Below are 23563 nucleotides of genomic sequence, written 5' to 3' on the forward strand. Positions count from 1 at the left end.
TAGTCTTGTTTATGTTATAGTCGGGGAATTCAGTATGTCAAGAATTTAGTGAAATATTGTAGAACAAAAGGGGTGAAAAAAGAATTCATACACCTGAACAAGTGATCTTCATACATTATGTGTTTAACGTAGTCTATGGTATTAAAAAAAACCACAAACAGCAGCTTTGCCCTTGCTTTACCAACATTTTGTACATGTTGATATGTATTCAAACGTGTGCATTATGTTTCAACAACAAATACGGTTTAAGTAAAGGTCATTCCTAAGCACGGTTACCCCTTGCTGCAAATTGGGCATACGTTGCATACGGTAGATGTGCACATCAGCATTGGCTGTGAGGAAATCATCACAGGTTTGGTTTATGATGTGTGATAAAAGTTGCATTGTTTCGTTAACAAAAAAACGAAAACAAAAACAAAATCAGAAACACAGTTAGGTATCCTAAAGTAAGGAAATAGTGCAACTGTGACAAAAGCCAAGCAAACCAAGTGATCATCCTTTCAAGATTAGAAGCCTTGCCCCATCCCCCTGTCCTTCCCAATATAGTTGTTGCTCTGCAAAAGGACTTCATTTATAAGCAGATTCCTTTCTGAGCTTGCCACACATCAATGTGGCTGCTTGAAGCAATTTAGAGGGTAGGTAAAGTACTAACTTTGTTTGGCCAGAGAAGAGACTATAGACTCTGAAGAGAGGATGTCGTGCCAATTGCCTACATCGTTAGAAAAGATGTTTCACCCCCTTATGTACCTCTTGACTCTGATGGAAACATTGGTATGTAGCAGTGCTAGGGTAATAACAATGGCAGGCTGTCTGGAAGAGTAGTGCTAATGCCAGAGAGGCTACCACATAGTACATGACCCCATGTGATCATTGTATGATACTTTGTTTAAGTAAAGCAAAGTGTTTGCGTAAGAAAGCCACAACGGATAAAGTGTAGTGTTCATTAATGATCAATAAGCTTTTATCCATGACAGCAGCTATCAGGCAGAGAATCTAGTCAAAACATTTCGGTGCTAGAAATCAACATGCTGCTGTGATAGCTGTAAACTCAATAGAGAATACCCGAAGCCTTGTATAAAAGGCTTACTAGTAGCTTGCCAAGGTAAAGGCTTTTCAGCCATTGCCCATAATATTTCAGCATTTTGCTCATTTGCTCGTGTAGAAAATGATCATTAGATAAGGGAACCTGTGTAAACTTTTGATTTTGAGTATGTCAGTCATATCAGAAATGATCACGTCGTTTGTATGTTCACTTGAGTCAGTATTTGCGCACAGACAGCTTCTCTATTGTCATGCTGAGTGATTGGTCTAAGACGGAACAAACAACAACCACAAAAACATATTTGTAGAATATAATGCTGTGAAACACAGCACTGAGAATAGACTAAAAGAAACACGTTGACATTGATTGATAGAATGACTTATCATGAACAGATGCATTTCTAATGCTTCACCTTGGACAGCAATCCATCCTTATTGAACCCAAATTCTCAAAATGAATAAAATGAAAATAAAAAAAGCACAGTCTTTCATGCAACAAGATGATATCAAAGCATACAGGCTTGCATAAAATTTGTGTATGATCAAACAGATTAGGAAGTAGTGATTAGGATGAAGGTTTTCCGAGATAGTAAAGACAGTAAAATGGAAGAGAAGTAAGAAATTAAGTAATCATTTTGTGCGCACAATCTCAATTCTCATTTGAAATAGTTCCTGTATGTGAGCTATGAGGAGACAACATCTACTTGTAAGCTATTGCCCCCTCTCCCCCCCCCCCCCCCCCCCACCCCCCACCCAAGCCAGTGCAACCTGTCAAGAATGGAATGGATCAATGCATTGCAGCTTGTCACACACCTTTATTGATCAATTCTGAGAGGGGGAAAGATGGATGGGAAGCCATGGAGGAGGGAAGAGTGTGACTGTTTAAAGAGATGTTCCCTTCAAGCATGGGGGTTTTGGATGCCCCGAAATTAGGTCGACTCTGTCATAGACACAAAAAGATGGTTTCAGTCAACAATGTGGCTAACCACTGCCCCTCTGGAGGATGCCAGAGTTTTGAGGAATTTGACTTCCCTGGTGACATGACTCAAACTTTCTTACCCCCACTGATCCACCCCCCCCCCTTCCCACATGTATGATACTACTTGCTTGTAAACAATGAAAATAAACTTTGCGTGTATACATCATAACTCACCTTATACAACTTTTCGTCTTCAACGTGTTAGGCCTTGGAATTAAATGACTGTGGTTTAGTCAAACCAGTTTTTGCTTTCCATTAGGATGTGTGATATGGCTTTCCTCATCTGTCTTCACTAATATCTCTAAATGATTTCATCTCTTAAGGCCACTACTGTGCTCTTTGTTTACTCCATGTTCATTTTCCTTTAGTTCCTTCATTCTTGCTTAGGAATCCTCTGACTGATCACTGTTTCTCAGAAATTAAGCAATATTGTTTATTGTTTATTTACAATTATTGTTACTTATCATCATAGCTTGTACAGGAGCCCAATAGCATAGCAGAGGGGGACTTTGTATTAATGATGTGGCATAGACATGTCAAAGAGGAAGATACAGGTCTGTTTCCTGACCCTTGACCCCAAACCCCTGTGTTTGGTACGAGGCGAGAACATTTCCCTTGAGACGCAACCTTTGATGGAAGGGATCAACCATATGAAAAAGGGACAAGGGATCTGTTTTCTGATTAATATCCCTTCGTATCTTCATTAAAGCATACAATAACAGGGGGGGAGGGGGAACAGGAGGGGGATGTATCTGCTATGCCTGTGCGTATCATTAGTTACAAACCAAGTCATGCTTTATTACACGCACAGTGTAGCAGCTCTTCATGTGTTGGGATGTTATCTGTATCAGAATATGGAGTTTATATCCTCTTATTGTCAGATAGAGTCTGTGCCTTACTTTCAGTGGACAGAACTCTCAAAGGTAGTTCAAATCTATTCAACAGATTATACACATTTGAACTGTCCAAAAACGTGTGACACAGCATGTACGCCCTCCAATAAGAAATACGTGTGAGCATGGGCATAGGCAACGAATAGGTGTTTCACGCTTATTTTAGTCCATGTACTAAATTAAATTGTGGATTTGAATTAAACTACCTTTTTTGAATCGGGCCAGTTTGCTCAAGTGATGTAAGCACTGCCTTCTCCTATTCCCCTTCTCCCTACTTTTCTAGACTTATTTAATACCCCTACCTTTGCATTTTGCATTTTGACTCTGGGTCTCAGCGCGCTGTATTTGACACAGTTGAGGATTGGAGGGAAGGAAAAGAGAGGAGGGATTTTCACTGCTTTCCCGTCCCACACATTAGATGACTATTGACAGTTATTAGATGAATAAATTGGTTTCTTGTTTGCCTGCCTCTGTGCGAGACTCCGCCAGAAGTGCTGTGACATTGACAGGCGTGTTTGAATGAGTTTATTTGAGTTGGTTATATCGAGCCATTTTCAATATTTGCTTACTGGAAATGGGTCTGCCTAAACTCCTCTCTGCATGTATCGAGGAGAAGCAGAGTGAGAGAGAGGGAGGTAAAGAGAGGGGGGGGGGGGGTTGATCTGTGCTATGTGATTCAGTGAGCAAATAAGGAGCAATGTTTCACAGCTTCATTAGTGCAATAGTTTTTTCATAATGTTTAACATTGTTCAGAATTTTCATGAACAGAACATTAGTGTTGTAAAGGATGTCATGTGACCACAGACAACATTAGAACAAAGAATTATACAACTTCCTTTCTCACACAAGTACTTTTTCTTTCTATAATCCTTTTCCTTTGTCATGTTTTTATTTCTCCCTCTCTTATTATGATTCTTCACTTTCTGTTTCCCTTTCAAGGAAAGCTAATTTCAAGGAAGAACTGCTGTGAAGCATCTGTTGAATAGTTTCATACTTTCACTGTAAATATATCAAGAGCTGATATTACTTTGATATGATGTCGAAAGATTTTTTTTTTTTCTAAACTGTTACTGACCTTCTGTCTTTTTACTTATATCTCTGCAGCAGTGATTATTCCTGGCAAAATTTATTGACCTCATTTCTATCTTCTTTTTAAAAACATGTTTGCTAGAATGTCAGTGGCTTAGTTGTGCCACTGGCAATCTTGAGACTACATGATCGCTGGAGCATTTTTTTATTGATGATAATTAAACTTGGACGTGCAGATCATTGTTATAATTGCTATCTTAGTTAGATATGAAAATGTGAATTTCTTGCCTGGACAAAATTTGGATCAATCATTCAGATAATAATTGTCATGGATATATTTGTGTAGCCAACCAGAAGTTTGGTTTTACTGTTCAAGAGTGCTTGACATCCACATTCTAGGAGAGACTGTCAGTTTACCTTGTGTCTGAATATACCCTAGATAGCTACCGTATAGATATGTGTACGATAGTTTGCTGTAAACTGAACTAGATGTCATCCAAGAGTGCTAACCTTTGATAGATATATATCCTTCCCTACTTCTCTTCCCTGACCATCCCTTACTAACTCAACCCCCTGTAAGTAACCACTGAATGGCAGCCTAGCGAGAAGACTGAACTCCTGATTTTTTTCCCCCCGTATTCCTCTTCCCATCTGCATCGTGTGAGTTTTAGAATCATAACATCCATATATCTCCTCGTGTGTGTCTACATCTCTTACTTACATTTTGACATCTTATCACTTGTCGAGTCGATTTATATATAATATACATTGTATTATCATCATGTCAGAGAAGTTTGTGAAAATGAAATCATAGTGCCTGGTTGATATTTTCAAGGGCAGTACAAATGGAACGTACATGTAACAAATTGCAAATTTGCATTTTTGACATCAGCAACACAAGAGCACGACAGTGATGTGAGAAAGTGTGACTTCTTTGATGGCCTATCCAGCAGCAGGCTTGAAATGCTTGAAAAATAGCTTGATTGATTTGATGCAGTGGAATGTTAAACCATTTTACATTTTGCAGCATGTCAAGTTATGCGAGCACTAATGTCATAGGCATATTGGGGGAAAAAAAGCATCTTGATAGCGGAACAAGAAACATTGTATTGCTAAAGAGATCTTGAGATTCCTCCCTCTTTTTTTTTTTTCAAAGATACAAAATTGCCAGAGAAGAGATGCATGTGTGTTAGTGGTAATGAGTATAAATCTCCATGACTTTGTATCATTTCTGATTTTAAAAATTAACATTTTGTCGACCTGCATCTACCAGTGCAGAGCTAATTCATTGCATGATGCCTGAATGAAGATGTGTGTGTACTGTGGGCAAGTTGGCCCTGATAGCTGGGACTGCACTCTGCATGTTGGAATTATGCGAGTTCATACTACCCTGTGCAAGCAACTCATTTGAAATCATACGAATTAAGGAGGAATTAAAGAAGAAACTTTTAACCAGTATACGAAGGGTAATGCAAAGGTGAATACTTTCTGACTCTTTTGCAAGGAATCATCCCCTTACAACATGTTGCATTTTCAAATATTTATAAGCTACTGTTGTTCATGGAGAAGTTCATATGGATCTCATTTGTAACTCCTTCTTTTACAAATCAAACAAGACATTTACAGCTTTTCCAGTGCTCTTGGAATGGCACTATTACTAAGCGCAAGAAATACGGGATGTGAGTGGCAATTTCTACTAATTATGCTGTTAGATGATATGAGTTGCTGCAGAGGGTGGCATGAACTATGTGCCAGAGGAGTTGATGTTCATTAATGAGTCGCGTAAAAACCATTTTCACCACTATACCTACCATGTGTCATGTGTGTGTTTTCAGATTCCACGACAGAGGGTAACGCAGATCCAGGTAAGAGAAAAAAACGAGGGAAAAGCAGCTCCTTCATTCATCTTTCAGCCAGTATATCTTCTTCTTTTACCTTGTTCGTTCTTCATTCATTCATTCATTCTCTCATCCATGGTTACTCTCTCTAGACTTTTATATATTGGACATCAATGGATGTGCAGCTAACCTTTAGCTAAAAACTCAGTTTCTCCTATGTTCACCCAGTGCTTCTTGAAGAAGAGATGTACACCTAAAGTGCTGTATGTAAATCATAAATTATTAATCTGAATTTATCGTGTTAAAAGTGTTCAAAACATTTCTGCTAACATTATGTTGTTCACTGTTTAGTTTTCTTTAGAACAGTGAAAATACTTATTTCAAAAGACCTCCATAACAATATTGCACAATGACAAAATATTTGTATTTTACCATTTGTAGTAGCCTGTATTTTTTCAGGTTTTGAACATAACAGTTTTCATTATGATCAGGCCAAATGAACCATTATGATATTATCAGCAAGCTTTATCTTAAGTGTATTTTGTATGGACGGCTAGCGCAGAGTACAAAAGAAAAAGACAACGGATCTCCCACGATAACTTTGTTAGCTCTGAAATGGTTCAATCTGTGAAGAAGAGGGTAGGGGGTTTTGGGTCAGGGTTAATAATATCTAGAGATTCTGAGAGGCCAACGTGCATGTTATGTAAGAACAGATGGCTCATTTCAGTATGTTGTAGTCTATCAAAGCAGCTATACCAACCCCATAACCTGCCAGTTATTGGTATAAGAGTTGAGTGCTTACTTGTAGAAAGGGAGCAGTTCCGAAAGGATTGCTTTGCCTCAGTAAGATACTTGCTGCACATCCATTGTCAAGGCTGCCTTGGGATCCATGTCTTGCATCTTTGTTCCTGTCTCGGGACTGTATACCTCGTTCTTCCTCATGGGCAACTCCCACCCTGGTCCTAGTCTTGGTCCTGGTCCTGATGCTGGTTCTATCTAGTCCACCAGCATTGTCTCTGTAGTTTTGCCCTATGGCAGATTCTTGAAAATGATGATTTTATGGTCCCATTCCTGTATGGTACTTAGGCATCGTATCCTAGTTTGCCCTGTGACTTATTTCTGATAGTTATACTCTTGTGGTCCTGGTCCTGTTTTGTACACTAGCATTGCCTCACCCTCTAGTTTGTCCTAGTTCGAAAATTACACTATAATAGTACTGGTCCTACACAGTATGCTAGCGTCATCCCACCCTCTAGTATGTCTCGTGATTGATTTGTGACATAAAAACACACTAGCTGAAACAAATAATTCAAAATCAAATGAACAGGGCAGGAGAGGTTCTATCAAAAGTTAACCTGAACCAAGAGACTTATAAAATTGTAAAGTTTGTATTTTAACAAAACAGTGGCATTGGTAGCAACTGAATGTATTCAAATGAGATAAGGGAACAATTTCATGTGCTTGGGTCTTTGATTGACAACACAAATATTTGCACAATTTCTAATTTGAAGTGCAAAATAACAGGAACCTAATATTAACATGTGTTTTTCATGCTAAATCGTTGATTCATTAACAACAAAAAAAAGAAAATAGCTGCAATGACTCTATTTTTTTTTTTTTTTTTTGGGGGGGGGGGGGGGGGGTGGGGTGGTTTTTATTTGCAGAACTATTAACCTAAAACATAATTATCATCACTCTTTAGGCACAAGCAGTCAAAATGTTGTAAATTGGTGACATTATCACTTCGGGCTACTTGCACATATGTTTGCAAGCATTGTCAGTATTTGCTGAAAATGTTTGAAACATAGAAATTCAATAATTTCTCTTTTTGAGTCTGATTTTGATGGATCTTCTCTTTTTTTTCTGTTGTTTTTTTAATCGCTCTATTAAAATCAACATGGATACGGTATGGAATAGCACAAAATGTGAACACTGTAAGGAAAACACACTTGTAAGCAGGTAGACAGTCAGGCCAATACAACAAAAGACCACCTGAAAATGTGTGTGTTTACTCAGCAGAAATCTTGAATATTCATTTCTCAGTTTTCTTTTTAACATTTTCAATGTGTCTTTTCATTAATTTGGGGTGTTTTTCTTTTAATTTGTATTGGGGTTCAGACATTTTGATTGCAACATAGTTCAGGTTTTCACAAATCTACTTGTTGATTAGGCCAATAACATTTGCTTGCGTAAGCTTTGGTAATATTATACCTTAGATGGTGGCAATGATGCAATAATGATTTAAACCTCCATTTTTAATTCCTCCTGCTTCTTCCTATTGCTCTTTTAATATGCAGATTTAGCAGGTTTAAAGGAACAGCTAATATTTTCCTCTCAGTCTCCTTTCTTGCAAATTGTAATGGGTCTTGTAAGTTTTTTCCTCCCTCAATTCATAGATTCTTTAATGCAAGTATAAAATTACTATGTGTGGGGCACAGTGCTTTACCCAGAACAAAATGTGTTATTCATTGATCTTGAAATCCTTATTAGACGAGTACTACTGTATGCTGTTTGAAGTCAACCAGTCACAATGGCTGTTGACACGCAGCCATAGTTGTTGATTTTGCCCATTTATCTTGTTGTTTTAAACTCCTTAAATCGTTTTCCAAAATTCAATTCCAATTCCAATATCAACCTGTTCCCCCCCCCCCTCCATTCCCCTAGGAGGAGATCAATTGTAAGCATGGTTGCTCTACTTAATTCACATGTCACTGGCTAGGCTAACCTGTGCAGGTGAAATTTAAAATGTAGGAATTGGCTGGTTTGCTGAGGAACAAGATAGTATTGTTGACTGTCTGTTTCAATGTAGCCAGCAAGATGACACGCTAACAGTGATACCTCAGCAGCAGAATGCTTTTGTCAGCATAGAGATTACACTCGTGAAGGAGCTCTTGATAGTTGACTGAATTAAATACTCTGCATGCTACCTTAGAATTAGAGATTGAAATGTTGAAATTTAGATAGTACAGCCCTAGGGGGGAAAAAAAATAACCATTTGACAGTAATGCACATAGGAAGGGTGCTTCTTCATCACTGCTAAGCACACTCATCAACATAAAGAGACTCTCAATTGAAAACTTCACTGCTCATCAAAGATTTTCCTATCCAACTTCTGAATAAAACTTTCACCTGGGTTTTTGGCCTTCCATCTTTAAGATGTTGACCCCAAGGAAAGATGTTTTGATGTATAAAACTCATCTTCGATTGTAATCTTAACTTCATTCTTTTTGAACTGCCAAGTTCCATGTTTTGTTTCACATTCCTTTCATGGAAGAAAGTCATATGTGGATATAGAAAGTATGATAAAGGATAGCATTTTATGATGCCCAAGTGTTTGAGGTTGTGTTGATAGAATTAATATATTTCTCTGATAAGTGATGTACTTGGGTCACCTGCTGTCAGCCATAGATATTGTCAGAATGTCACAGGCAAACTTGTTGAAATCTAATGAATGCCAGGGAAGTACCAATTACCATAGACAATGCAGGAAAATTTTATATCCAGAAATTTGAATGCTCTGAGTTACTCCATGCTCTATGTCCAATCATGTATGTTCCTGTGTATTTGCTTGTGGGAGTTTTGCACATATAGTCCATGTCTGGTGTGTTGCCTTCAATACTAACTAGACCTGTCTATGCTCTTTGTGTGTCTGCTTGGAAGTATCTATAGCCTCTGACTGACCTATTGCCAATTATTGTTGTTATTGTCTGTGTTACATAGTATTTATTTATTCCTGTACCAGCGGTATTCCACTGTGGCGAGGTACAGTGTCGTACGTTTAGAAATAATCACATTGATTCAAATTCTTGAAGTTTTTGTTAGATTTGTAGACATCTGCAATCTATTGCTGGAATGGATGTAGTCATTTATGATCATATGAGTTTACTGGCAGGCCATTAGATTGAATGTTTTGGGTTATTTTTCCTTTGTCGTCCCTTTGCTCTACCAACTTATCTCTTCTTCTTTCTATCTTCCTCCTTCTGACTTGGTCTTTGTAACTACCTTTTTATTGTTCCTTCCCTCTTTTTTGGTTACTCTATCTCTAGTAGTACTGTTATTTCGATTTCTGCTTACCCAGACTGAGACAGCTACCTGTTCTTCTCTTTCTGTTCCTTTCTTCATAACCATTTTCAATTTTATGATTGAATTTTGCATTTTCATTTTCCTTAATACCCATAACTATGTCTATGTATCTTTTGTTTGTGTATTTTTTTTTATTTTTATGTTTTCTCAGGTAAAGGTTCTAGAGTTGGTATGTAGTTACAATTGTTTCTTTCTTTGCTTGGTGTTCGTGTTCATGCCCTCTGCTGCGTGTGTTCATATTTATATATACACATAATTGTATCTATGGTGTATGTGGCAGAGAGAGTGATATGCCCGCATATTAAACCAATGTGTGGTCTGGGTTTTCTATCCTATCATGTACTTTGTATGTTTTGTTTTTTTTCTCCAGTGGGTGGCAGGAGACCATTTGCTTGTTGAGTTTTTGATTTTTCTTGAGATACTCTTGTGTTTTCAAGCCTGTTCTGTTGCAGTGCTGCATACTGGGATGAATTGCGAAGCATCTGGACTTTAGCTGTAACATTTGTGAATGAGATGTTTGTTTAGTATTTAAGAAAATGCGGGAGATAGGTTCATTAATGGTGAAAAGGCCTCAACTTTGTTACTTTCTTGGACATTAGGCTCTTCCTTTTGTACAGGCAACTACCATTATAACTAAGTCCTTTGGATCTGTAGTTTTCTTTTGTTATATCAAAATTTCATTAAAGCCCAACAAAAAGATATGTAATACATAAAGATAAATATTTTGGAACTACCTTGTCACTTCATTGTAGCAAAATTTTATTATAACTGGGTTTGTCGTAACAGGAGTACCATGTGTGTAGATATGTTACAGTCGGCTGAGATTTCATTGTGCCTACTGTTAAACGATTACTCATGACTGTAGTAAGACAGAACAGGATATAGGAATAGTTAGAAAGAATGTTCACGAGGAATATTTAGAAAGAATATTTATGAGAAACTGTCTCATCAATTAAATTGCGGGAGTTCATGAACAGTGACTCATTACCGAGAGGATGATAGTAGACTTAACTCTCCTTGTGTAGTGATCTGCCACTTTGCAGAATAGTGTGCTCCCACAGGGCCTTCTTATGTTGAAAGTTACCATCTGTGGAGAGTCAAGAAATGATCTTGAACTCATTAAGAATCATTGTGTCAGGAGTAGTGGAGCCTATCCACAAGTCTTAATGCAAAAGGGCTCAGATGGATCAAAATGAATACAAATGCTTTATCGTGAATGATCACCTTATCAACTCACAAATCAATTGAGGTCTGCAACCACAAGCGTCCTCTTTGACTCCAACTAAGCTTGTGTCCCTCACCAGTTCAGTGGCGAAGGGTAGATAAAGATGGAATTGTAGAACATTTTGGAGTAGATAAGAGGATGACAGACAGTTGACTCTAGTCAAAGAGAATAGCTACTGGCATACATCTTAACATGCTCGGATGAAAGTTTATAGCATTATTTTCTTTTTCTCAATTTCTGCCAAATCTTGTTTAAAGATGGCCTTTGGTATGAAAAAATCAAAATTTCAAATTTTATTTTTATGGTGAAACATGCTCTTGGAATAGCAAGAAGAGTCATGAGAATCTAGATGTTGAATCTTTATCAATATCCTTCAGTGACCTTGTGATTAAGAGGTATTGTCCTCATTAGGTAAAGCAATACATCAGCACCATAAATGTTGTGGGATGTCTGTCTAATCAGCTGTGGGTGTGCTGCTACAAATGTGCCATGGCCAAATTTCTAGAGGAGGCCTTAGTGCTTTTAAACATAATTTCAGTATGTCCTGTGTCATCTCGGGTAACTCTTGCCTTTTTAAGATATATATTCACAAATCCTTGCAGTATTCTAACTTCATTACAAGCAGTACTGTAGAACCCTTGGAAAGTGTGAAGAACAAGCAACTCCCATTAATATGAAGTTTTATGGACTGGCTATTTTCTCTCGTTAAATCAAAATTTCAGTGTAGCCGAACAGTAAAGTATGGTGATTATGTAGATGATCATTTTAGTTTATAAAGATATATAGATGATAAGTTGGGGACCTGACTTTTTACTTTGGTGTAACAAGAATTTTGTTATGACCGTGTCATGACCATGTTCGTTATAATGGGAGCGCACTTGATATATGCTCTAGAGACTCTCCAAGTCTTTCTTTACACAATGACTGTGCTAGGCAAGGACATATCAAAGGGATTGTGTGAATCATTTAAGAGTGGTTACCCCATGAGGAATGACTTGCTGTAATTTATGGCTAAACTTAAGAGTAAGTATGAAAGTCCACTGTCCCTTGTCCAGCCTATACCATGAAACAAACATGAATTCAGAAATGATCAATGATTCCTTCTAAGTACAGTGAAATATCTGAAATATTATAAAACTGTGTATTTCATTATAGTGATACTGCACTCATAGGGAAAGGAGAAGAAAAAAAAACCTAAGAAGGGAACCGAACGACAGCAAAAAAACAAAACAAAAACAAAGCATGAACAGACCTCGGAAAATCGCTGTTAGTGACAGTCACATCTCTGGTCCTAAGGAAAAAAAGATAGCAGACAACATGCCTCATCTATACACACAAACACTGTGATGTGTAGGTGAGGTTTGACATGTGCACAAACACAAAGGGAGTGTGTAGTCACCTGGAGTTGTCAACTGGCACGTGCTCCTCTTCTCACCTCTCAAACAAAAAAAGGGGGTCACAGCGTGGTGGTAACCATGGCGATAAGTAAGAGGAGCAAGGTAGCTAGATGCTGTCAGCTCTGTTAGTGAGTGACTCAGTGTGCAATTGTTTGGTCCTCACAGTTTTGCTGCGGTGCATTTAGCTTATGCAGAAAATCATGGTGGATCTACCTTGAGCTCCCTTTCCTTTGAATCGAGTGCAGAATCGTCTGTGAACAGGAATTTTTACCGTAGTCCAAAATCCTGGTAGCTCTTATCATGTTTATGGTGCTTTGTAACATGTGGTTATTGGCATGGGCTTTGAAGATTAAATGTGACAAAGATGGTTCTTCACAAGAAACAAACAAAATGTCTGACAGTTAAGTTTTTGTGAGTCTCGAGGATATTTGTGCGGGGTTTTTCCCCCAAGCTTGGGTCTAAAAAAAGATGTAAGTGAAGCATCAACTTTTCAGTGTTCTCAAATCACAGACTGTCATCGCACTAAAAGTGTTTTTTTTTTCATGAATGCTAATTAAGAGCACTAAAAGGAAGATATTGAAAATAATATAAAGTATCAGCCAACAGGAATGAGAAACTCAATATAGAAATATGTGACCTGCTTACTGTTAGCCCTATTAATCAGGGACATTAATGCTATAAAAGCTATTAAAGACAAATGATATTAAAAATGGCAAAAAATAATAAATTTGATTTTCAAAAATTGATCTCATTATACCTAGTCTACCTCCTTTCAAAATTTCAAAGTTGGAAAATTGAAAGTTGAACTATTGTGGTATGTAGGAAGCATATTATTTTGGTGAGCTGATTTTATATAGTCTGATGAAGTTCCCAATCACCTGCAAGCTTGAACATGTGTGAACTTCAAAGTAGAATTGTTTTTAAAGCTGTGCTTATCTAATGATTGGGTTATTTGAGTTTCGTAGGCATAATTGTTTAGAAATAAAGGACAAATCTATCTGTGGAAAGATATTTCACTGTTTTGAGAATGTATGATTAGCAACATTAGGGGTGTATGATCATGTAAAGAGACGAGATAGTTTAATCATAAGTAAACCAATGGTATTTAACAATCTCTGTTACAAGTTTCCCTGTTCTGTTTCAAAACAGGGGGTAGTTTGTTGTGGCATAAACCAGTCAATGTAAGAATACACTTCTAGATGGCTCTTAAGTGTTCTAAACAGAAGGGTCCTGTTGGACTGTTATATTCCTCTTTTCTTCTTCTCATTATTGTTATTATAATCATTATTATTATTATTGTCATCATCAATAGTATCATGATGATGATTTTTATTATTATTATATTCTGTACTCACATACTGCTTCTCTTGAATAAGCAAACTAATGTGTGGTACTCTCATTTATAGAAAACTAAGTACATGTTGGAGCATTATCTTATCAACAGGACTGTGTTCAAGTGAACAACATCCATGCATTAATGTTACATTCCTTAGAGTGAATTGAAACCAATGACTTTCCCCTTAAGTTTTCTGTTTTCATGCTTCTCATCTTGTGCTGTTGTTACTAGATACAGTCGCCATGTGCTTAAATGTCTTTTCGATCAGTGCATATTAGGTTAGCTTGGTAAAGTTTGGTGGTGCTGCTGCCTTAACCGATTTCATTAAACTTTTTCCAGCAAGTTTTTTATGAAGTGTTCCCTGGTGGTGTGTGCACTCAGATTAATCCACAAGGGCTAAGTGGCAAAAATCTTCACAATTTTTTGCAGGTGCTAGCCTGCTAACCTTGTCTGCAGCAAAAATTGATCTATCCTTATTTAGCATATGTCATGATATATGCCAGGGCCCCAAGAAAAATAGTGTATGACCTCTAATGGGTTACCCTGTTTAAATAACATGAATGAATGAATATATGATAAAATGTTTCATCAGATTAGTACTCCTGAAAAAGAAGTGATAGTTGAAGTTCTTGCCTTTTTGCTGATTCTGTGAGGTATTTTTAAAGTTTTCTAGTGGTATTTATTATTCTCATATACAGCAAAATGCAGCCATAATTCAAATGGTATGTATGGTTTACTAGAGAGCCATCAGGTATAGGTACAGTGCTTCCATTTCCATTTCAAAGTCAGTTTTCTATTGCTCATAATTTATGCATATTGTAAGGCATATTGGAATGACGTTGATTCAGATATGTGCAATAAGTTAGGTGATAATCATGCTTCGAGTTGCTATAGAAATGATTCTTATGTCAGTGATATCTGATAGTAAAAGTAAAAGTAAGAGTGAGCGATTTTCCCTCATTTTAAGAAAGGGAGTACATAGTGGCATACATGTATCATGCAACTTTTCCAAATAGTGCCACCTGTGTATATCTGTGTTTTCACAATACTTTCAATTGAAAGAAAAGGGGTATTGAAATATTTTCTCAAGTTCAGTGAATTATGTCGAGTTCCAGAGGCAAATGAGCTCTATAATCAGGCACTTGAGCAAAGGTTTCAATGAACGGTCATGTATGCCTTATGACTTGGAACCAAGGGAGAGAAATGATCCCCCAATGTACTGGTTTGTGTACATCATAGAGCTCTGTTCCCCTTCCTGCAATGTGTGGTAGCCTGTTTCACATGGCCAAGTCGTGAATCCACTGGCCAGGGCATGCTAAATGATGACGTTTGACCAAACAGTATGCTTGTCAGTGTGGGTAATTCACCTGTATGGCATTTGCATTAAGTGCAGCCAGCCAGGGGGTGAATTGTTAGTCATTTTGGCTTCAACCTACAAGAAAGGCTTGCTGTAAAAGTGGAAATTTTCACGGTGTTGAAATTTTTGCGCATTTTGCGCAACCAGAAACTAGCGCAAAAATAAAAGCAGGGAAATATTTTTGCTTGCCATATGTGCCAGTAGTTGATGTCTTGATTTCACGGAATTAAAAACACATGAAATTCTTCTTACCCAGCTGAGCACAAAAAATTAGTTGTGCGAAAATATCCACTTTTACAGTACCTCATTTGGAATATGGCTTCACTATGATGCAGCTGACTCACATGTATAATCATTTCTATCATAGCTGAGATGATGAATGACCTTAAACCTTTAGTACATCATGTGTGATTGAGCATGCGAGCTAGGTACAGCATAATTTGGATGATAAATTCAACTATGCAAAATGTAGTGTAAGATATCAAACTTATATATTACATAGACATGGTCCCCAGTGCACCAAATTAAACTGTCAGAGCATCTCTTGCCGTAGACACTAATGAGCCGCAGTTTTATTCCGATGGGCTCAGCTCTTTGAAAAGCCCTGTGGTAACAATCCTCATTACCACTGAAAAGAGATTGTCCCATTACACTGTTCAGTTGCGATGAAATATTACCATGTAGGGCATTATGAAATGTATTAATCCATCTGACTAGAGTAATATAATTACAGCTGCTACATGATGGGAAGCACCAGCCCTCCTATTATCAAGTTTTGTATGCATTTTGGCTTGGTGTGTACACATGGAATGCCCCTTTTGGTTTACCTTGAAAACACAACCATTCAAGACATAATGAATTGTATTGAAGTTTCATGTTGTTACCAAGGGTTAGATAGGGTACCTAGTTACTGTTTGTCATGTTGTAGAGTTATCCTCTTCCTGTGTGTCTTTCTCTCTCTCCTTTTGTCTATATGTTTGTCTGTCTGTCTCTGTGTGTAACACACACAACACACCTGCACATAGTGCCCTTCCAAATGCCCTCCTTTAGCAGCACCCGCTATGTGAAGCAAGTACGTATATATTTATATATGCAAATTACATGGAGAAGTAGATGTTCTCTGCGTCATCTATCCTTCTTTGAATGCCTCGATTAATCCATGGAACTGCAAACCGTGATTGACAGACTGCTTATGAATGAGAGATTGCAGCTGACTGCGTGAAGATGTTGCAAGAGGAATGAGCAGTCTGGCTCTTGTCGGGCAGTTTGGCCTAGGCTTTTAAATGCCTTTAAACCATGAAGTCTTGACATACTACCGTTGACACAATGTTCACAACAATTATACCAGGGCCCTGTTTTATGAAGAGTTAAAATTGATTATAAAGTTGATTTCTATCATAAGTCTATGGCAGCCTGTGTGTTAAGGAAATTTAAAATTGATTATATCTTTTGATAAAACAGGGCCCTGACCTTTTTTCTGTGTGTGTGTGTGTGTGTGTTAGGTTCTGAGGTGGTACAAATAGTTAAGTACTTCCTTCTTGCCTATATTTTGTGTGATAGGTGGTAGTGGCTAAAACTGTTGATATGCGTATGATCCTAACATTTCAAGTGCTCTACACAAAAGTCGTAATGCTGTGTGTGTTATCAATCTTAACAGCAAGAGAACAATCCATAACTTATTTCAGAAGGTAATGGTAAAGACAAAAGCTTGTGTGGAAGCCATTGTATTAAATTGCAATAGTTGCATTATTTGACATTTCCCATTTTCTTCTTCCACCTATGTAGGGGGCATGATATAGAAGAGATGTGAATGTTCAAATGGAACGATTAGTGATGGATTTGAAAATCACTAGTCAGAGCATTACTTGTGCGATTTAATGTTTTTGGAGAAGAATGATGCACGGCTAGAGATACATGTAGGTGCAATTAAAAATGAATGAATGAAGGCAAATTTGTGAGAGCAGTTTGATTGCCCACTGTGCTGGGATAATTAGACGGGAGAATGACGACTCGTGGGTGGGGTGCACGAGATGTGCAACCGGGCGGCTATCCTCCAGCTATGTCTGTTGTCACGGCAACCACTGGCTACCACATCCAATCAGTCAATAGCAATTGTGATATTACTTTGAGCCCTGGTAATGATTCATGGCTGGTTTGAATAGACCAACTCGGTCAGCTGACTGTAAACCAATTAGAAAGCCTTGATGATGCTGGCCACAGTTGTATCAAGGGGAGAATTAAAAATGAATGGGAAATGTAGGAGGGGGAGGGACAAGAAATGGGAAGAGAATGCATGATTTCATCTAGGTTATGCTTCCAGTTCCCACCTTTCAATGTGTTATATATGTATCAGGTCGGGCAAGCTGAATCATGTTCATAAATGTTCAATTCTTTGCTAGCCAATAGCACAAGGACACATTTTCCCGTGAGTGCTCGAGGGAAAATGCTATACATGCTGGTCTTTTGTGATGGTGAAAATAAAATGTTAAACAAACTTTTATGACTGTACCGTTGCGTCCCAGATGATATGTAAATCATGTGAGTCATGAAGGTATTGATCTGAAATTTAGTAATACTAATATGTCTTCATCTGCAGTAGATTTAAAAATCTTTTAAAAAAAGGAGAAATTGCCTGTTTCCTACGTGCGCAGTGAAAGTGGAGAAAAAAGTGTTTGATATGGTTGTATGAGTAACCAACCTTTGTTTATATATTTGTGATTTTAATATTGTAGACAGTTCAACTGATATTGATGAAACGGCCTTACTACAAGAACATTCAAATTTCTTGAATGGCTGCTTGCAAATATTTGTAATTACGACTGGAGATCAGTAAGTTTTATATTGTTGGGGATTCTGGTTTGATTTTATCATCAAAAGAATTATTGTTGGCTAGGCTCTGTGATACCCAAAAAATTGCTCTTGTGAAAGAATTACAGCATCATTGTGATATACATTGAGAGAGTTCGAAGATAGCAGGGACATAAAAATACATATTTAGTATGTGAGAGCAAAGGTGCATGATATTTGGGAACAAGGATACAAGAGATATAATGCTGCTCATCTAGCTGAAATAGGCTCTTGGAAAATGGGTCCACAGCCTCCCACTAACAACGTGGGACTGAGCTGTGTTCTTTAGCTATGATCTGCAAGAACGGTGATATATCTTAGCTCATCACCGAGTCATTATGCAACGTTATTGTTTGTGTTGATGACAGTATAATCTCCCATGCTGGTCAGTTAAACTCAGAGCACAAACCAACAGTAAGCTGAGAGGGATACTGCTGTAAACTTGCCTGTTTTTGACCTAACTCCTTATTTAAAAGTGGCTGCGATGCCTGCCGTTATGTAATTCATTTGTGGTTCAAATATGAGCATTAAATATTCAGGGTTTGGTAGGTAGGAAGGCGTAGGAGTTTTCATGAATTCAAATGAACAAGTCACTCCCCAACCTGGTTTTGCTTAGCCTGTGGGCAAATGAAAGTGAACAGAATCTTAAGCAGTTTGGTGAGCAAGAACAAGAGTGTCAGTAGTGATGGCATTAAACATGTTTCCTAGACTTTCTTGCATAATGACATCCTGTTCCCGCAGCCCCCCTCCCGCTTCCCATTTCCCCTTCAGGGTCTATACCACTCTTTTGCCCCTGCAGACATGCCCTGTGATCATTCTTGTTCATGCCTTGTTAGAACAACTTGGTTGCAGTGTTTATGTGATCAATTAATTCACAGACACCCAACCCCTGCTATGCTATCGGACCTTTCCAAAAGATGGCTGTACATACCATCTGTTCTATGATACACTGTGCTTGCGTTCTTTTCTGGTGATGTGTTCCTATAAGTGACTTTCACTCCATTTGGTCCAGTTTGCTATTAACATGCTTCTTTGCTACAAAAGTCTGAAGTTCTGTACAATGTTAAAGAGCAGACGAAAAGAGATTTTTTTTTTTCTTCTAAATCTGCATATGCCTTGGGTACAGAATAACATGCAAATGCATGAAGAATGCAGTTTTTACTTCAAAATTTGTTTTATTCTGGTGGTGACTGTAGAGGAATGTAATAACAAGTGTGTAGAGGTTGTATGGATTTAAGTTATGACTGCTCATCGTCTCAAGGTACCCCCTATCCCCATGTATACCTGGTACATTGCTTTTAAACATTTTCAGGCAGGGTGCTATTGTGTAAACTAGTGTTAATTGTGAGAAGAGTATAAATCATGGGGGCAGGGAGTGAAGCGCCCGGTAACAGTTTTCTTGGATCTGTAACAGTTTTCCTGCCATTCAATGCCTTCCAATCCTCCAACACTTTGTGTCCCCATCTGCTTATTCTAAATTTGTAACTAACTGTAGATACAGGAGACCAAGAGAAACTGCCTGACTGTTGGGTTGTGATGAGTAGCCGAGCTAGATATTCCCGGTATCAGCAGGCCTTATATCTTCCCCATATCTCCCTCTATTAGCTGAGACTTACACATTAAGCAATACAGTAGTATGTCTGTCTCCATGTACAGTGGGCTTTGCAATAGGTGACTGGTAGCTCTTACACTCTTATCACATGTGGCATTGCTAAGCAGGCAGAGCTGTGGGAATTGTAAGATGTTCCTTTTACTTGTTTGACAATGTGTGGCAGTATCGTCTGATTTGAGCCCGTACAGAGCTCCCAACGCCAATCTCAATTCTCCTCTCGATTTTGTTCCATTCTGGCAGGTGGCTCGGCAGCAGCTAGGAAAGAGATCATCCGAAACAAGATCAGAGCAATCGGCAAGATGGCGCGAGTCTTCACAGTTCTCAGGTAACGAAGAGGGGTTGAGGTGAATTCTAAGACAGCATGCATGTGGGTTTGACAATGTTAGGAAGGATTTGATACACCTCTTTTTTACCTCACTCATTGTAGCGGTAGAGGATGCACCAGATGATGGACAGTAGTATCTCTGTACTCAAAGACCTACTCATGGCTTATGTACATTTTGATTTTGGTATGGGAGAGGGGTTTAAGCTGGTGTATAGAGAGACTTTTGTTTGTGCTTGTGTGTCAGATATGTCACAGTTTTTGTTGTAGGTACTCTCTGAATCTTGTTTCAGAGTCCATGAATCTTATATGGAAACTGGAAGCTGCATATTCAGGATCGGTGATATAAATGCCAAGGACAAAAAACAACAACAAACAATCATAGTTGGCCTTCATAAATGTCAAATAAAATGCCAGTTTGCAGCTAATTGTCGTGGTGTGTTGTGCAATATACAGGGCTTTCGAGAGTCAACTGCCATTGAATGATATGGTCAGCATTTGCAGGGGGAGGGGGAGTTTGGGGGAGGGGAAGAGGGATTCGGTAGATGAGGTGTACAACATGGTGTGTATAGCTGTGACAAGATGGCTAGGGTGCAGGCTAAGTGTCCATCTGATGACAGGACAGGGTTCATAGGTCAAGAAGGAAGGAAGTATGTGACTTGATCCCAGATTGTGTCAATTTCATTGTCCACCTTCAGCAGGGGGCTGGTTTGTAATGATTTGAATTGTCTAATGGGAAGAAATTTAGACGAGTGTTGACAATATACGATCTAAATGTTCACCATTCATTATAGTGGTCTCGGCTCATCACACACATTTCCGTTTTGCTTGAATAACTGTGCTGAGGAAAAGGGGATGGGTAGTGCAAGACAAAAGAATTTTATGACAAATTTTATTGCAAGAAGACAGAAGCAGCCATATTTTTCCGGCACTGGCCATGCGTGAAGCTCATCTTTTATGAATGGGGAGCCATGCAAAATGGATGCTGCTGGCTCCGTTTGTAGGCCCCGGGCAGCATTTGTAATGAGTGGGACCTGGAAGATGGCATCTTCCGACTTGGCATGCATCGCCTCGTATCCCCCCACCCTGGTTTTGACTCTCCGGGGCCTCTTTTCACATTAAAGAGGGGAGAAAAACAGAAAGAGAAGAAAGAGAGAGAGAAGAGATACACAAGTATGTATGAGAATGCTTCCTCTTCTTAGTCTGTAAAATTGAGATAAATTATTTAGATAAATTGGTTATTTAGCCTCCGACCAGGCCTCTCACGATTCTGCAATTAGACTAATAGTGCTCGTCTTGTGTCTACTTGTGCAGCAATAGCACCAGCACTGTGCTGTAGTGTATGTATGTGTGTGGGTGACCATGTGTATCTGTATGTGTGTGTATGTTAAAAGTGTGTTTCAGCAAGTCAAGTCTTAAAATGCTAATAATGATGACTTCAGTGAATAGAGGCATACTCTCTCGATCCATTGAATTAGGGTTAAGGCTGGAACATCTATTGTTTGACCTGGCAACAGAGAAAGACAGTCATCCAGCTTCCAAGAAGCAATTATTGGAGATCGTGTCCCAGTTTGATCATTATGGCTTTAAGTATGAATTGATTACTCACATACATGAGAGAGAGAAAAAAAAAATTGTCAGAGAGCATTTTTTCTTCTCAAGTCTTACGTATGGTGTCTTGGATGGGGGGAGGGGGGACTTGATTGCTGATGCTATGAGCGCTGTGCAGGTGCTGTGAGTTTCTGAAATGAGGGCTGCCGTCTGGTGTTTATAGACACTATTGTTTTGTGGCATAGATTTCAATCAACACGAGTGGATGAATTTGCAGATTTCTGTCAAATCTCTGTTTCTCCTCTGTCAAAAATGACAATTTCGATGTTTTTTTTAATGGATTCATTGATCTCTGTTTGGTTCGTAAAGATAGACTTGTCGGTATTGCAACTAATACGTCTTTGATATATATGTTTGTGGTGTTTAGGCGTGCAGTGATGACATGTAGACACTGCGGAAAACAGAGTTGATGAATTTATTATTTGGAGTCTAGGAGGGGTTTACAACTACGTAAAGAAATGAGATTAGTAAATGAATAAATTAAAATAAATAGTCCTTCAGCGGGAAATTCAAGCCGTTGGTTGTGTGGTTGTTACTTACGAGCAGTCATGACTTCCACAGCACTCACTGTTATATGAAATGACCATATTTTCATACATGTATGTGTAGATTATAGAGGATATAATGCACATGAAGAGATCTCCTACCTCTTGGCTGCAATCAGCGTTATTGTAATTTGATTGTAGCACATGCTGTGATATGTGAATTCATGTGCAGGGATATAATGTAACAATAGAGGGGAATACCTTGTACTGTAGAGAATTGTTGCCATTTTAACTTGAGCTGTTCATATTTTTTTCTCTCGTTGATGCAGTTTTGATCAAAATGTCCTGTACTGGGGACAAATTTGCAAGGTGGCACTCCTGTGCCCACATTTTTTTTGAGATTTTGGGGTGCATAGAGATACATTGTCATGTTGATGATACAGATTTGTTCTCAGTTGACTTGAAGGTGATTATGAAAGAAGGAAAATGTTGACAGTATGCATTAATCAAGCATCTGTGTTGTGTGTTCCTCCCCCTCCTGTCTCTAGGGAAGAGAGTGAGAGTGTGCTGACACTGAAGGGACTGACGCCTTCAGGCATGCTGCCCCAAGGAGCCCTGTCCGGTGGCAAGAGAACACTGCAGACTGGTGAGTTACTACCTTCAGGCCACTTAGGGAATCTGGGCCCCATTTCATAAAAAGTTGATATGACAGTAACCCTTGCTGGAATGGCAGTTGTCATGGTAACGACAAGAATCCATCTTCCTGATTGGCTGTTGCTATTGGAAGTTGCCATTCCAGCAAGAGTTGCTATCCTAACATCTTTTATGAAATGGGACCCTGGTCCCATGCAAGGCACATATCAACAATGTAGAGAGAAAAAAAGAGATAAACACAAACCAACAAACATGATATCTAAACTCAGTCTTAAGCACTGAAGCTTAACTGTATTAGTCCTCACACCTCATCCTTGTTTACCGACCCTACATTGAAACTTTAGTGTTTGCAAATGTTGTTTGTTTAATATGGAATATAATCATATATGGAAAAGTCGTACTAATCCCACCAATACAAGGATTCCGACACTGCTTGGGTTTATGTGTCACGTCCTTCAAGATGTGGGTTTTGAATGCGATCAAACACAATATGTCAACACAGTTAGAATGGGTGAAGATAACCCAGAAAGGTAATTTGTTTATTAAAAAAAAAAAGTAGTACCATGAATAGACATCATGATGACTAATACCGTGGATGAAAAAAGAGACTGCTTACAAACCTTTGGCCTCCCCTTCTTTGATTTTTCATACTGTGTGTGTATGTGTGCTCATTTTATGTATTTCTTTTTTTTTTTGTGGAGAGAAGAAGTGGTCATATAAACATATATCTTGACAAGCAGCATCTCAGAAGACATTGGGTTTTTTTCCAATCTAGCTCGCATAGATACTGAATGTCTACTTAGTATCACAGTTACCGATGTGTTGGCTCAGTGAGTAGAGCGGCTGCCCTCACA

General features: G+C 38.4%; 1 protein-coding gene across 3 annotated transcripts in view; it reads left to right on the forward strand.

Moving 5' to 3' along the window:
* The window catches only part of LOC139736904 (protein phosphatase 3 catalytic subunit alpha-like), a 99922-nt gene that overhangs the window by 74475 nt on the left and 1884 nt on the right, over positions 1-23563 (forward strand). The window contains exons 11-13 of one of the 3 annotated variants that reach the window (XM_071647577.1): positions 5778-5807; positions 19878-19962; positions 22604-22701. In XM_071647577.1, the coding sequence (XP_071503678.1) occupies positions 5778-5807; positions 19878-19962; positions 22604-22701 (213 nt within the window). Of the gene's footprint in view, positions 1-5777; positions 5808-19877; positions 20036-22603; positions 22702-23563 lie in introns of those variants that run through there. The other 2 variants (XM_071647578.1, XM_071647580.1) reach the window with 2 other exon arrangements.

This window comes from Diadema antillarum, unplaced genomic scaffold, assembly GCF_040938485.1.
Source record: "Diadema antillarum isolate AM-2024a unplaced genomic scaffold, OU_Dant_1.0 seq00000674_RagTag, whole genome shotgun sequence".
NCBI lineage: Eukaryota > Metazoa > Echinodermata > Echinoidea > Diadematoida > Diadematidae > Diadema > Diadema antillarum.